Source organism: Falco punctatus (assembly GCF_963210335.1).
Source record: "Falco punctatus genome assembly, chromosome: 4".
NCBI classification, from domain to species: domain Eukaryota; kingdom Metazoa; phylum Chordata; class Aves; order Falconiformes; family Falconidae; genus Falco; species Falco punctatus.
Window position 1 is genome coordinate 76,367,679 of NC_137583.1, and position 16,031 is coordinate 76,383,709.

Sequence of the window (16,031 nt, forward strand, 5' to 3'; positions counted from 1 at the left end):
TGTTGACTCTGCTATTTAAATCAGAAAAAATATCAATGGTAATGTTGTGAACCTGGCAGTATATGGCATAAGACTAAATCTTTAAAAGTTTGCAATGGAAGATTTGATTGATACTCCTAAAGTACACATTCTTTTTTTCTCTCATTTTCTGACCTCATTTCTGAGTCAGAATCAGAGAGGGTGGAGTATAATAATTCTACCCAGGCCATTTGACCAGGCAAGAAGCCCAAGAAAAATTATTTTTCCATATACTAACATTAATAAGTAGTAGAATCCCAAAGTTATTTTGCAAGACTTCAATTAGTATTTTGAACTTCACGTTGTATAAATTAAACAGTTGTTTCTCAAGGCCCTTGCAGTATGGCTTCTCCTTGCAAATTATACTGCTTTTGGTTTTTAGGCTACCCAGTGTATAATTTGCTTTCACATTTTCTTTGCGTATATTCTTTGATTTCACAGTGGGTGTTACAAACTACTACACAGTTTCTAGATGGAGATCGCCCAGGTGATGACAACAAGCACTTTTTCAGTAAGCTCAACCAAAGAGCATGTGATTGGATTAATATCAAGACAGATTTACATTGTTAAGGTTCTTGGGTGTTCCTTTCCACACCCTGCATGGTACAACCTCCATACTACTATCCTTCCACGGGAAGGACCAGTACGTAAGTGTTCCTCTCACATTCACAACTCATCTGCATCCAGCAGTATATTTTGTAGGTAGACACTTCCGATAATAGCCAATTTAACTGAATCAGCCAAAAAAATGTCTTTTATCTGCTTTTTTTTGGCCTATATTTAACATCTTTGTTAACCTGCTCTCAGGCTAAATAGCTTATTCTTAAAAAAAAATTTACCTTTAGAAATGAACTTTACAGTGACTTCTGAGATCTCATATGTGCCAAGAAGGGACTATAAGCAAACACCTGACACTCCAATGCACAAACTCCGGAGCAAGACTCTGCTGACCACCATGCCCTGCCTTCCTCAGCGTAAATCCTCTTCAGAATTCAGCTTTACTCAAATTGATCAACAGTCTCTCTAGCCAACTTTTATCTGCATTTGCATTCAGGTGTAACAGGAACACAACAATGCACATAGAGGCTTTATTTACCAAGAGCTGAGGCAGACTCCCACCAAAAAAGGGACTCCAAGATGGCAACAAGTATGAATTCGCAATGGCTATTGATGTTTTGTGCTGCAAATAAAACATCCTATCAGGCCTTTTCATAATAAATGTGATCCAGTGTATTGTACCAGACTTGTTACTGCATTTTTTCAAATTTCAAATGAAAAACATGAATAAAATAAAAGTGTATTTCTTACTTTCGACGGAACATTTCTGCAAATATGCAGCCAACACTCCAAAGATCCACTGGTGTTGCATAGCTGGACTGAAGCAAAACTTCAGGAGCTCTATACCACAAAGTAACAACCTGTAAAACAATAAGGAACGTAAGAGAGAGCACACTTAGCTACAGAATTATAATCTTATACGGGTTACGTAAACAACTCCCATTTAGTTTAATCCAAATTGTAAAATTTCACAGGTTAGGGCAAACTGGTTTGGCCAGTGCATAGAAAAGGGTTTTCTATGGAAAATCGCAGTATGGAATCATGCAGTGATGATGAGTTGGGAAGTGAGACCACTTCTTGTCAACAGCAGTGCAGTTCAGGGTACAACAAAAATATAATATCAAAGTACACTGTTGGTGTGATATCACAATATCACAGCATGCTACTAGAAACTCTTTGAAGCTTTTGCAACTTCAAGACCCTAAACACCTTCCAGCGGAGATCTGGACTCTCCATAGAGCAAAAATTAGTCTATTGAACAAGGCTGCCTTTTCTTAATCAACTTTTGTGGACCCCTTAGATGTAGTCACCAGAGCCAAGCTGGAAACAAGTAAGCTAGGAAATACTGTGGTTTTACCCATAGGACAAATCAGAACCTGTTGCTCGTGTCTGTCCTAAGCCCTTCATAGTTTCTGTATTGTTTTTTGTAAAAGAAATGGGGTTTGCTCAAGTGTATGGGTCAACCTGAGTAAACATGTCTAATCTGTCTCAGAAGTTCTCTCTGAAGAAACCGAAGATAAAACTTCTTGTATCGGTTGGATATAGATTAAGTCAAACCCTCCCCAATGCTGTCCCTTATCAAAGGCATTCAGTGCTGTTCATTGTGGTTTCCTTGAGCACAGAGGTACCTTAAACTGCCAGCTTTCAACTAAGCAACACAGCACAGGGTTCCTTGGCTGATTCCTGACCTTCGTAGTTGTGTCTTTAGTCTCTGCCCATGTGCTGCTGGTTAGATAAGCACTAACTTCTCTCACAACTTATTTCCAAATGATACATTCTTTCTCAGGGACATATGCCATGTAAAGTGTCTGCTTTTAGGCTGTACTTGTCCTGGTGGTCACGTTGCAACAAGTTGTAGAGACCCAGTGGGAACTTTACTGGCACTGCTCCATTGATGTGCTTGCATGAGTCCTGCACATTGGACCCACAACAGAGATGGGACAGTTTATATTTATCCTTTTGTTTGCCACAAGCAGACCAAATACAAATGAGCCTGTCTGTATCTTCAGTATATTTACAGAACACAAGGAACTTCTTCAGAGTCCTGTGTGAGCTACTATGTTGGCAGAATATGATCTCAGAACCATGGGAGTATCCTGCTCCTGAATACAGTTATAAACCAGCCATAACAACATATTATCATCAGCTAAATACCAATAATTTCTTAGTGTGTGCTATAATTTAAACCTCTGACTATTAATCTGGGGGCAGGGAGGGTCTCCATAATTATTGGTTTGTTTCTCCAACAAACACAAAGGTGGGAGATGCAGCATTCAGGAGGAGCATGAAACAAACACACAGAAATAAAAGTGCAAAGATAAGAATGAAAATAACTTTAAAAATCATGTTAACTAGGATAGTGAGTTCTAAATGTCAAGACCAGTACAAAGAAATGTGTAAGAAGAGTGTTTTTTTTATGATAACAATATAATTGTCTTCTAAGCAAAAATAACAATGGAAGTAATCAGCCGAATTTGCTGGTCAAAGCCAGCTGAAACAAAAGCAAATAAAACATTTATTACATTCATTACATGCCCTGACAACCTTTGGAATTACTGAATGGCTATTGACGGGAGGTTCACAGATATTTGCACAAGTGGTCATATTTGCTAACAGTCCTCTTAAACACTTTGATCTCAATTCATAAAATCTGTCTTTGAAACAGTTCAATAACACAGTGCAAAGTACTGCACTGTCGAGCTAGACTTCCAGATACCTGTCCACAGAAACAGATTCCTGTGTGGAAGCTGGGCATTATTTAACTCCATTTGTCTTCCTGATTTGGTACCATAGCAGTGATGCTTTTCCAAAGTATTTCTCTATAAAAACCCAAAAAGTTTCTTCAGAGGTTCACTCCAGGGAAAGAGGACAAATGTAACTGGAGGTCAGGGATTTTTACTGGACATGCCCTATCTGAGTCAGACAGAATTCCTCCTAAAACACATACATACTCCTCCTGATGCAGATATACCTCTTAAACCAAACTGCACTTCTATTCGCTCAGTACATTTGTGGAAAAGCTTATTGAAGAAACTTTGCTTTCAGAAATTAGATACAACATTTTCAACCCATTACTGTTTGTTAATGGCTGGGTGCAGTGTCAGGAGCAAAAGCTGTGTGATCTCTGCCACCAATACCACCAAACCTCATGATTCCTGGTTTGAGATCCACATAGCTCTTCTCACACAGTGAAAGGGTGCTTTATTTTCCCCAGTCCCACCAGCCCAGCCACATTAAGGCTCTGCACTCTCATACGCAAAGGACTGGGGGATTGCATGGCTGTGACACAGCCTGAATACTTCTGACAATGTATGCCCCAAACCGAAAACCCTTTTTCAGGGAAATGTGGCACAGGACAGCTGCTCCTTTCCTGAGAGGAGCATCACAGCTTGTGGCTGGTCCCCAGGTGCTCACTCAGGGGGAACAGTGCCATTTTCAGAAGGCTGCGGAAGTGTACGGAACATTAACTGCTTCTCCCATGTGACGACTTACCAGCACAGCTCCCCAAGTACTTCTACTCTGTACCCTCCATGCATGCATACAAAGGGGACTGGGAGATTTTACTTCTGAGTAATTTGGAAACTTAAAACCTTTAAAAAAATTATTTCCAAAGTCTCACAGTCCAATTCCAGCAAATACCTGATTGCTTTATAGTCAGAGAGAAAGTAATCTTTGTTGAGCTGTTTTGCTATACTCTGTTATTACTGTGTAATTATAGAAGTGACCAAGTAACCTTTATGGTTTGTAATATGCAAGTCTGTGTTTCAAAATGTGAACCTGAAAGGGATCAAAACGTTGTAAATGTCAGTTTGCACACAAGTAATGCCTCAGATGACTCCTCTAGTAGTCCGGGTCTTCTCCTGAAAAGCACAGGATGATGCAGATGATGCAGTGGTTTTGACACAGTTTCACACTCTCTTTCTCTTACCATAGAAACGAAGAAAATATTTGTGGACATTCCATTAAACATTTGCAGATAAGTAGAAATGAAAATTATTCTGAACACAGGATATGGTGAGGCTGAACAACTAGATCATCACTTCCTCTTTAGCATGGTTCTGACTTAGAATGAAAAAATGCTTTGCTTAGATAATCCACACCACCAGTAAGACAGGCTCTCCCTGAGAGATAGAGCACTTGATAAAGAGCTGCTTGATAAAGTCCCATTTTTAGGACGAAAAAAGCAAGCACTTGCATCTGTACATTTCACTGCAATTCTGCCTCTCCTGAAAATCTGACACGCATGTTATGTGGCACATGGCGATCGCTCTGTAGGAAAAGGGTTTCGTGCTCACATGCTGATGGAGATCCTAAATTCAGTGCAACACTTCTAAATACTCTGGAGGTTGTAGACTTTAATGACCATGTCACATTTTAGTCCTCTCATCTAATGAACTTCCCTCCCTTGCCCCTTTGTTGTTTCTCCTCACCCTGCCTGGTTACTTTACCTCCTCTCTTACACCAGCCAGCTTCCTCCCAGCTGTCAGACCTCCTGGCTCCTCTCCCCTGCTTCCTGCCACGTGCCAGTGGCCCCCCTGATGGTGCACCAAACGTGCCTAATCCCCTGCTGTTCCTGTGCCAACACCCAGGTGGACACAACCTGCTGCCCCGCCATGTCTCATGTGCTCTGCCTTCCCTCATGTTCCCTGACTGCTCCCCTGGGCCCTCAAACTCCCTCAAATTTCAGACCCTGTCCAGACTTCTTCCAACTGCCTCCAAATGCTCCTGGGCCAAAAGAGGTCCTTTTCCCTGTTTAGCTTCTCAGCCCACCCTGCCTGTCCTAAGGATACCCTATGACATTTGAATTTCATAGATTAAGCTACATATGAAAAGACAGAATAATTCATACACTGGAAGGAGTACATACCTAAAGGAGTAACTAGTCTCCTTTTCCAGTGCACTTTTTATGTTTCCACTACCCAGATAAGATGGGATGGTATCAGATAAGAATGATAACAGTAGCTGCAGATCACTGCTTCTAACAATTTAAATGTCAATAGATTTAGGCAGCACTTCAGGATGAAAAGAAATGAAATGTGTAAAAGAACATTGCAAAAGTCTACTGAGGCTGTGTCTGACCCTCTAAAGAAGGAGATGTGCTCAGTGAGAAGCAAGGGGGGAGAGCTGCATTTAGAGTCAGAAGAAGAAAGGGAACTTTATTTTGAAATAAAGCTTTCTGCCTTATTATATCTGACAGATGTTGCTGTCTGGGACCATCTAGCCCCAGAAGTTTCAACCCTGCCCTTCATGGTACCTGTTTCTGACAAATAATCAAATTAGTGGTAAGTATCTGCTCACTAGCAATGTGAACACAAGATCTAGGCATTGTGTCAGTCTCATTTAATTTCCATTTACTTTACAGAACAGATTTTAACTTTTGGATAACTACTTAATTTAAATAGATCTGCACAATTCACAGCCCTTTCCAAATATAGTTGTTGTCTGAATAGCATACAGTTCAAAAAAGACAAAGACAAACAGAGGTTTAGGGATGGGGTTGAGTAACATAGACACAAAAGACTACATTTCGGTTTGCCACAGACTTTAAGTACAGACCAATGCCCAGTTGCACAGCTACCGGAACAAAGCAGGGATCAGACTGTAACACAGTGGCTATGTCTGTGCTAGGAAATTAAATGGGACAGGAAATGTTCCTTTGGCACTGAGACCAACAGGCACAGAGTGGCCTATGTCCATATTACTAAATTCTCAGCCTCCCAAAAAAGGTGACCGCATGCAAACTGCTTATTGGGAATGGTCTTTGGTCCATGGTTAACTGTGCCTAGGAACTGTCTGGGGAAAGGCTGGTTGGCATAACTCAAAACTATGCCAGGAACTATTTTAATAATTTAACAGTATAGACAATTGAGCTCCAGTACCCACGAATGTTTCCTGGCACTCTTTAATCTACTAGCCAGTGAGTCATGCTGTGGCCCCGGGTCTTCCTTTCACTCCAGAGAGAAGGCGTTTTGCTATGCTTCCCTCATCTCTGCTGATTCAGAGGGGTCTCCAGGAGGGCGATGGGGTGGGGGAGGCATGGCCCACTCCTCATTGCACCCAGCAACTGATCTTATTTTATCGCAAGTGTGTTGTACAGGTCAGATGAACACGTTGCAACTGCTATGAGGAGAATCAAACTGACTGGCCCACACGTAGACATCTTTCTTTTAGACATCTAAAGCTGGATAAGATTAATTCTACTCTAATTAGCTCTGAGGGGACTTTGAAGAGGCCTATAAAGCCTTTTAAAATATTTAGCTTTCATACAAATCATGCACAAAAGCAATTAGCAGGATTAAATTCATACAAAGTATCCCTGAATCCAAACAGAATTTTTCTTCCAAATATTTTGCTTTTGTGATTGTGGTTTCTACTGTACTTTTTTTGGTGCTGATTTTGTTAATTTTATCTACCATTAGATACTTACTCATTTCATTGCTAAAAGCCTTTCAACCTCATGAAAGATTATTTGTAAAAAGTATTTTTTTTAAGTTCCCTAACATGGTTCTTACACGCACTTATTTTGTTCAGTTCTCACTAACAGACCTCTCACATTATCTTTGGGGCATCTTTTCAACTCTTTTTCATTTATTTTTGCCCTTTCTTTTTGAGTAAAAATGAGGGAATATAGCTATAGAATATATGGTGCACTATGTAGAATACAGCTCTTTAGTGTCACTTTGTGGTCTCCCAGCTTCACCAAAAAATCTATTGATTCAAACTGTTCTGGAGGATTCAAAGTGGAATCCCTCCAACTTCACTATGGAGCTGCTACTGCATGGCTTCTGCTTCAGGTCTGGGACTCTAAAATGACTTGCAGAATTTTCTTCAAGTTTTATAGAAAAAGTCTTCTCAGCTGTATGACTAAGCCTGACACATTCGCCACAGACTAGTTGGAGAGGACAGAATTACAGATGGCTAAAAATCTGGGCTTATGTATTGATTGAAGCCTGGCTTCAATCTTCACTGCAGAGAGACTCTCACTCCCTAATACACCTCCCTCTCCCTTGCTAGAAACATAGCACTGAATTTCCACAGAGTCTGAAAAGAAGAAATGTAATTTCAAAAAGGAATATGCTTAAAAATGGCTCACTGGCCTGACAGTGTAACAATGCTTAAAATGAAGTCAACGTAATATTAAAAATCGCTTAGGAAAAAGAAAGAATTTGTCTAATAACGTTTCATCACGGGCAGTTTGGAATAGTGACTTGATGGCCAGGACTGAGCAGGGCAGCAGTGGCAATTCAGAGGGCAGGGGATACTAAGTTACAAAGTGATGGCATTTCTGCAGGGCCACAGGCTCTGACACTTGCCCTGCAGGCTGCTCTGAGCCCCCCTGGGCAGGCCAGGGTGGTCCTGCTCCACGCTGTGCGGGCAGATGGGCAGACCTTCGGCCGCCTCCAGTCCTCTCGCACAGCGAATCGCCCCCCCCTGCTCTGCTCCAGCAGTCCAGCAGTGAGGACGTTCCACAGCAAATCTTCTGCCTCCATGCCCCCCCGGGACACCCGAAGACCTGTGGGAGCAGAGCACACCTATGCCATATGGGGAAACTGTGTGTGTGTGATGGCAGCGTCAGCTTTTTAGCTCTTGTACAATAACTTCAGCATCCCTGGTTTGGGAGAGGAGTGTGTCTGCTTTACTTGCTGGGGACTGTCTTACTGTATTTTCCCATCACTACACTTAAATCATTCACTGATTATTGTGCATTTATAAAGCAAGCCCAGGACTCTTTTTAATCTATCTCTGAAGACCTATTACTATTCCTAACTGTGATGGAAATGGTGATAATCACTACATTATACAATGTGCTTTAGCTTCCAGGGATAATATCAGCCTGAATAATTGTATTTCTTTAATCTCTGTTTTGAGTAGTGGTTCTCCCACTATTAGATAACTGGTTTCAGTTCCATCACAGAGATAGGTATGGCTGGAGAGAATATTTCTTTCTTAGTGAAAGATGATGATATTTTTTCTGTTTATAGAAACATTAAAATAGTTTCCCTTTTAAAGTAAAAATGTACCAAACTACCCTGGTAGCTTTTAGAAAGCACTTTATTTCTTGACAAAAGATATACTATATATAAAAATGACGTCCTTTGAAGTGCTGTGGGTCTCATGAAGTGCACATGGTAACAGCAATTTTATCTCTTTATTCACATTTGTCTTCATTTTAGGCACAAGCTCGATTTACTGCTTTGTGAAAAGTGGAAGGATTGTTGTTATTATTTCATTAGTTAAATCATCAAGCAAAAAATTATCTGTTTATAGAAGACACGAATCCTGATCACATGTACCACCAGTATCAAGTTGTTATTTTAGAATGTGATCTCCTCTTTCTGATTCTAAAACATTTGTGCTTTGAAGAAAGCAAGATTTAGCCTCTACTGCGAGATAACTTGACAAAAAAGAAGCCATTCATTTCTTTGATGGTTTATACACACAAAACTAACCAGAATTTTGCTTTTTTTATTTCTAGGAAGAACCACATAACCCAGTGTGATGGTGCTGCAGAAGAATATTTCTAGGTACATCCATTGTCAGTAGGAGTGCATGTGTGTGTGTGCGTGTGCGCATGCACTTTATGCATAGGTATATAAACAGTAGCAGAATATACCTTACCTACATTCAGTGTGTTTTACCTCAAAAGATGCTGTGCGCTAATAAGCAGCTGTGTGCGACAGCTACTGGAAATGAAAACTGGCTCTTAAGATGAGGTAATACTTTCAACCATTAGTGACTGAAGATCACAGAGCTTACCTCAAAACTAATACAAGGAAATATATTTCCATTGAGCAAAACGTTTCACAGAATTATCTACTGACACCACACAGAGAACATTTCTGAGAGACTACCTGAAACTTCACTTTAAAGGTGTTTTCTCTTTATACAGAAAGAAAGGAGCAAAAATAAGATCAGCAACACTGCTGTACCTGATCCAGAGCCCACGAAAGTCAAAGAAAGGCTTGCCAGGGCTTGTTGTGCATTAAAATCAAAACCATAATGTCCTAATCTCTGAGCTGCAGAGCAGCCTTCTATGGAATATGGGACATCTCATTTCTTTACAGAAGTGGTTAGCTTTGCATGCAATGAGGCTTGTTCTGACATTGCAATGTATTTACAAATAGAGATACCTGACAACATGGAGAGTGACAGATTTTTTTAAAAAACAGGCACTCTTCAGTCATGCTGCAAGTGCAAGACTCAATAATCAAACCAAAATCTTAGACCGAAACAGCAAATTCTAATGATATATCTAAGAGCTGAAAAAAACGCACAGGCAGAAATAAAGAGCTTCTTACACTGATCACATCAAACATCTACTATAAGATGAGAGTTCCTTCCACAGTACCATAAGAAACAGAGCATTAAAAAGGTGGCAGCCTGCGACTGTGCCTTGGAATACAGGTCTTGTTCTGGATCTGGCTGCAGCAGTTTGGCACATTTCCACTCGCTCAGTCACCTGTTGGCATTAGCTAGCTGAGGGAACAGTCATAATTTCTAGCACTAGATCTTGGGCCTTGTCCCAGTTGCCCTGCTCTACTCCACGTCTTTAGGTTGCCACAAAACCAACTTATGTAGCACCCTACATATTTCCACCGGGTGGCATCCAGCTCTTCCACAGTCTCTCACATCACTTATGCCCAGTCCCTGGGAGAAGGAGAACATGTAGCTCTAACTTGCACCAAGGATCAAACCGTGGTCAGCTCCATGCTGAGAACTCCAAAGCTGCCCTTGTGACTGCTTGGTCTCTTCCCAAGTTCATCAAACTAGAGAATATGAGCCTTACCACTTACGGTTTGGCTTTATAACGAAGACCAGCTTTCCATTGCTATTAGAAAACCAGAGTCTGGTTAATAGAAAAAAGTCTCCCCACTTCCTGGGGTGCTGTGCTAGACTTCAGTTCTGAACAGAAAAAACCTAAATAAAGCAAAACCATGAAGGCCACCACAGATCTCTCTCCCATGAAACTCTGACCCACTTCTGTTTCAAACCATCTTTAACAAAAGGAGACGATGGACAAAGAAAATGCTGCCTCAAAGAATGGATTAAATACCGCCAGTTCTCTAGGTGAGAGGCTTTACCATGGACTTTACAGCTGCTCGTAGATGAGAAAAAAGGTGGATTTAAAAAGTTTTTAATGAAACATGACCATCAAAATTGATCTGAATAATTTGAGTCACTCTCAAAAAGAAATACTCTGGCCCATTTTGAAGCACACGTAACCACTGGGTCACAGTTTAACACAGAATTCTGTCAGGATCCTGAATTGTAACAGACTACTACAAATAAAATTAAGTTTTTCAGCTTGGGACTCAAAAAAAGGGGAAATGGTGCAAAAAACTTCTACAAGATACTGTTTTCATTCAGTTGAGAAGGAAACTTATGAACTAGTGCTGTGCTTTGAGTTAATGGCCAGAGCTGAACAGGAAAGTAAGGACATGAACAACAATCAGGGCATATAAGTAAGAGAGGTATACCTTGTTCGCATATGGCAGGGTGAGCACAGGACATGTGTGCACGAGGGGGTTAGCTGCTGAGTAAGAACTTACCTGATCCTTACTCAGAATGTGTAATAGAGGTAAAATTAGCTCAGTCCCAATTAAACTGAAAATATTTATCCCAGTGACTTTTATAATGAAAGTCGGATTTGGACAAGAGTAGTGTCTGCACATCTAAAATTAAGATATTTGTCTGGATAACTTTAAAGCTGGTACATATGAGAAATTTCATACCTCTACTACATTTTAGCTACATGTTAAAAATTCTTGTTGTAACTTTTGGCTCCCTTCACTTCTATGTCCCATCAACTCCTAGGAGAAGCACTTATCTACCTAGTGGCGCTAAGAGCTGTAACCTTTCTCCAGCAGCATGGCATGGCATGGTCAGAGCACCCACAGCATCTGATATAGTGTTACGCAGCCACACATCTCTTCTTCCCCAAAGCAGATTGGGACTGTGATGCTCCTGTTGGAAGTGTAGATTTGTGCTCCTATTGATACAGACTTTACCAGGCTTGAGTAGGAGCCTGGAGGCAAAGTACCAATTTGATTAATAGCCTGGGACGGTACATAAAAGGGCTGGTGGAGCAACATCTGTCTCAGTGATATCTAGTATCACCATGATGGCTGACATGTAGCTGGACCATCCTACATCCACGGCATAAAGAATTCGGGCAACTATAAACACTGAAAATCTGTTCTACATTTGAAGTTGAAGGCAGTAGATTTTACTATGGCTTTAAATAAATGTATGGCTTTAAAGTGAAGTAAAAATGTAAATGGTACCCTAAAGATGAAACACCTAAGAAATGCCTTTCAAGGGCTCCTTGAAATTACACTTGGGAAACAAAACCCTCATGAAACATCCTTCTTTCTAAAAACAAAAGGGAAAAGAGGTTTGGAAATATACAGATTTCCAGAAAAAAAGAAAAAGATGTACTTTCTGTATACAGATGCAATATATGGATAGGTATATGTGTTTATACATACTTAAACATATTACAGATTGTTAGAAATTAGTTGAGTTTTGAAATAAGTATCAGCAGGACAAGACCCTCCTGTAAACCTGTTATTTCATGGCAAAACGAAGAACTGGATAGAAAGGACAAAAAGACTAAGGGGAGTCTTCAGGCTGTCTGAATTGCACATTTAAGTAGCGTTGTGAGCTTAAGACCAACAAAATGCTGACTTTCCAAGGCTATGAGTTTTTTTGGTATCTTTACTTGTCAAATTCCTCTTCTTAGACTGAAAGTGTTTGTGGTTTTTAAGTGTAGATGGTCACACACATTAGAAAGGTCTGTGCTGGAGAAACAAGCATCTGCATTTCAGCTGATGCACTACTGTGTGTGATGCGTGTTTAGGCAGACAGATACCCTAGATACCTGGATGTTCCCAACATAAGTCCATATGGAGTCTTACCTGGTGATGCCTGTAACTAAGAGTGGTGGTGGAAGCAAGATGTGTTTGCAGCCACATTAATGTCTTGTATAGATGGTATTATGTTAATTTCAAAGTGAAAACTCAGTCTGAAGGGGACTTAACTGGCACCTCCTGCATTCAAGCAAATACTTTGACCACTCGGGTAGGGTTTTTTTGGGTGACAGCTCTTTCCTTGCCTTTGCTGAAGCCAAGTCATTATTCTGCCAGGAGTATATGAGTCATGGGGCAAGACTGTGTCTGAAAGTAGCTGAGTGCTTAAGAACAATCAGCTGGAAGGGGCGAGGAGCTGAGTTTCTGGATATTGCTCTCTGGAATGTGTATGCATTTTACATTAGACCATCACTGGATAAAAATAAAAGCAGGCATTAATTACATTTACCAGGCTGGATTCTACTTTGGATCTAGGCAGTTTGTATTCCATCCCTCTGATGGATGGGACTCATAAAAACTCTAGAATATGTCACTGTCTTATTCTGTGGAGAAAGAAACAACATCTCCTCCCTTGCTACTTGATACACTACTCACTGGCCAAAACTCAGGATTCACACTACAAAGTGAAGCCCAAGATTTTTAAAGAACCCAAAAGAAAATTTCTTCTGCTTATAAACGCTACAGGATTTTCTAAACTGATATTAAGTATCAGAGGATTTACCAGAAACCTAGAATATTACAGTTGGTCCAATATTGGATCTTGTTATGCTTTATTTCCCAATTTTAGCTTTAAAGCTTGTATGGTTAATTTATGTCATTTACAAGAAGCCATATTCCAAGGGAAATTAATTACAGATAACATATTGTACTGGTTGGATGAAAAAGTTCTGAATTAGTCTAGATTGCTGAAGACTCTACTCCAGAGTGGTTATAGATTTACAAAAATAAAAAATACTCTATTTGTGAAAATGATGTTGTAGAACAGACTTCTGCAGATGACTCATCTCTCTCAAAACTGCTACAAAGCATCTTATTTAAGCTAAAGTGATAATAGCTTAAGACAATATAAACAGGAACGTTCAAGGTAATGAGTGCTTTCATGTTACAAGTTCTCATGTCTGAGGGCACCGCATCAGACTAAAGGACAATGAGATAAGAACAATATTGCTAGTTACTAACAAATGGCAGATAAAAGAGCTCTTCTGGTTTCTGATTAAGTGACAGCATTCTACACATTCCTGTGAGTTGAGAAAGTTTGCCTGAGAACAGCAGCTATGTTACATGTGAAGCACCACTAAACAAGCATATCTCTATGTTTTCAAATTCCAGTGTGAGTAATGGCTCTTTCCGTCATCTCTTCAACTTGAACAGAAGCTCCCTCTCTCCTTCTGGACATGCAGGAATAACTTGCCGTGCTTCAGTTTCCATTTAGATGTATAAATGTATATGCTGAAAGTAAAGAGAAGTTCTGTAGGACTCCATGGCTTCGAGCCAATGTTTACAATCCCCTGGGTGGGAAATGACGGGTGAAAGGCTCTCCATGGCAGGCTGTAGGAGTCTTTGCTGTTGACCTTCTGCCTCTGTTTTCAAAGTGGCTCCCTTGTTAACCCCTTGCACACTGTGGGCATAGAGGCCTCAGAGAGCAAACACTTTTTTTGAGAATCCAAATCCACTTCCAGGCATCTATTTGACAGACTTCAATTCCAGCAGTGGTTAAGGGAGTGTGGACTAATGTATGTACTCTGCATCTGCTGTCAGAGCTGTGGCACTGAGACGTATTTTTGATAGTCCAGAAGTGCGTTTAGATGTGTTCTGCATGTTACAAAGTGAATGTTCTCAGCTTCAGGCAATGCGCGGCAGTTTACAGGCACAGGGGTTGTGAAACTCTGAGCATACTGAGTCTCCAGGAGAGAAGGAAACATCCAATTTACAGAGATATGTTTTAGTTCTCTCTGTCCAGTCAGTACAATGTTGTTTCCTGGTAGTGGCAATACTTTATTCCGGGGTCTCCTCAAGAGAGGAAGACAGGCTGCTGCTGGCACAATGGGGATATACCACAAGGGAGCACCTGGTGTGGAATGGAGATCTACTGCTTTAAAAGGTTTTGCCCCTCTCCTGCCCGAGAATAAAAAATACAATATTCAGGAGGTCTCCTCCTATGACACATCCCTTTTGCTGCTCAGTGAATCACTCATGGCTCCTAACTGTTCAGGAGGAGTCCTTGTAAGAATGATAAAAATGGACAAACAAAAAAAGCCTTCTAAAATGTTTATCGCAATATGTAAGCCATCCTTGAAAAAGGTGAATAAATCAAATGGGAACTAATATTCAAGAACTAGTGGAAGTGTTGTAATGGTCTCAGACAGGTAGCCAAGAGCTCTTGTGATAACATCAACCTTACTATCAGTTGACCTTGGAATACTCAGTTTCATAGTCTGTATGTGTTTCCCATCATCACCATCATCACGCTTGTCCATGTGTTTTCCCCACAAACATCTATTCTCAGAAGCAATCATTCCATGCAAAAAATTTCCTACATCTTCCCTGAAAGGGACTAAGAGTGCCTGCCACCTCCAGAAAACTTTCACAGCGTTAACAACCACATAGGGACAGCAACATCCTACCCCCCTCCATGCACTTTCAGAGGAAGTCCTGTAAAAAACATTCTCTTGTGGTCAGAAAAGCCTTCAATGCATGGCTCCAGGGATGCTGAGAAGGAGAGAAGAGAGCAGCAGTGCTAGAAACTAGAGCTTCTGCAGAGAAACCTAGCCCAAGTACCAAGAGCTTTGCAATTGACACAGATCAACAATCCCTAAAATTGCTGCATGGTCTAAGGGTCTAAACCTAGAAATAGAGAAGGTACAGAACAAGCTAATAGGACCTAGAATATTCTTCTGAGGCAAAAAATGTCATGCATGGAAAGGCTAATATTATTAGGCTGTGTTAAAAAAGCCAACTGGATATCTCATAACAAGCTCCAACCTAACTCCAAATACGCATGTAATTCCTACTGATTTCCAGGGAAGCTCTGGGTGGTTAGAGGAAGACATCTTCCGACAGTGGAATAATTTATATTTCGATCTATCCTTGTTTTTAATTGTTAGTATTTTAAAAGGTAGTTTTAGAAACAAGAAATCAGAAATAACCTGTGTCTTCTAAAGAGTATACAATTCCATCTAATAAATACTACCTATTTTTCTAGGAAAGTGGCAGTCTGCAAGAAAAAGGATTTTTTTGTGATAGCAAACAAAGAATGTATTTAGTTTAGAATATTTTCCTTTTTCATTAGTATCATGAGGTTATGTTACTCCTGTTTAAAGTCATTAATGACTGTAGGATCAGAAAGTGTTTTCAAGAGCTAAAAGTATGGTTGTTTTTAGAAGGATACTCTCAGGTTGAATTTAGGCCAAGTTGATTTTTGTAATATGAAGCTTTTACAAAACATGGGCCTAAATGACCCCTTCTTAAGATTTTTTTCTTTACAAAGCATCTTTAAACACCAGATAAAGTGTTTTCTTTTGGGCTACTGCAAGAAAATCAAAATGAAACTTCCTTGAATCAAAGTAGGAACAAGACTAAAATAAC

The 16,031-nt window shown here is 40.3% G+C and overlaps 1 protein-coding gene across 4 annotated transcripts in view; it reads right to left on the minus strand.

Moving 5' to 3' along the window:
* The window catches only part of CDK6 (cyclin dependent kinase 6), a 141,668-nt gene that overhangs the window by 41,896 nt on the left and 83,741 nt on the right, over window positions 1-16,031 (minus strand). For all 4 annotated transcript variants that reach the window (XM_080383629.1, XM_080383630.1, XM_080383631.1 and 1 more), the window contains exon 5: window positions 1,327-1,436. In XM_080383629.1, the coding sequence (XP_080239755.1) occupies window positions 1,327-1,436 (110 nt within the window). The remainder of the gene's footprint in view (window positions 1-1,326; window positions 1,437-16,031) is intronic.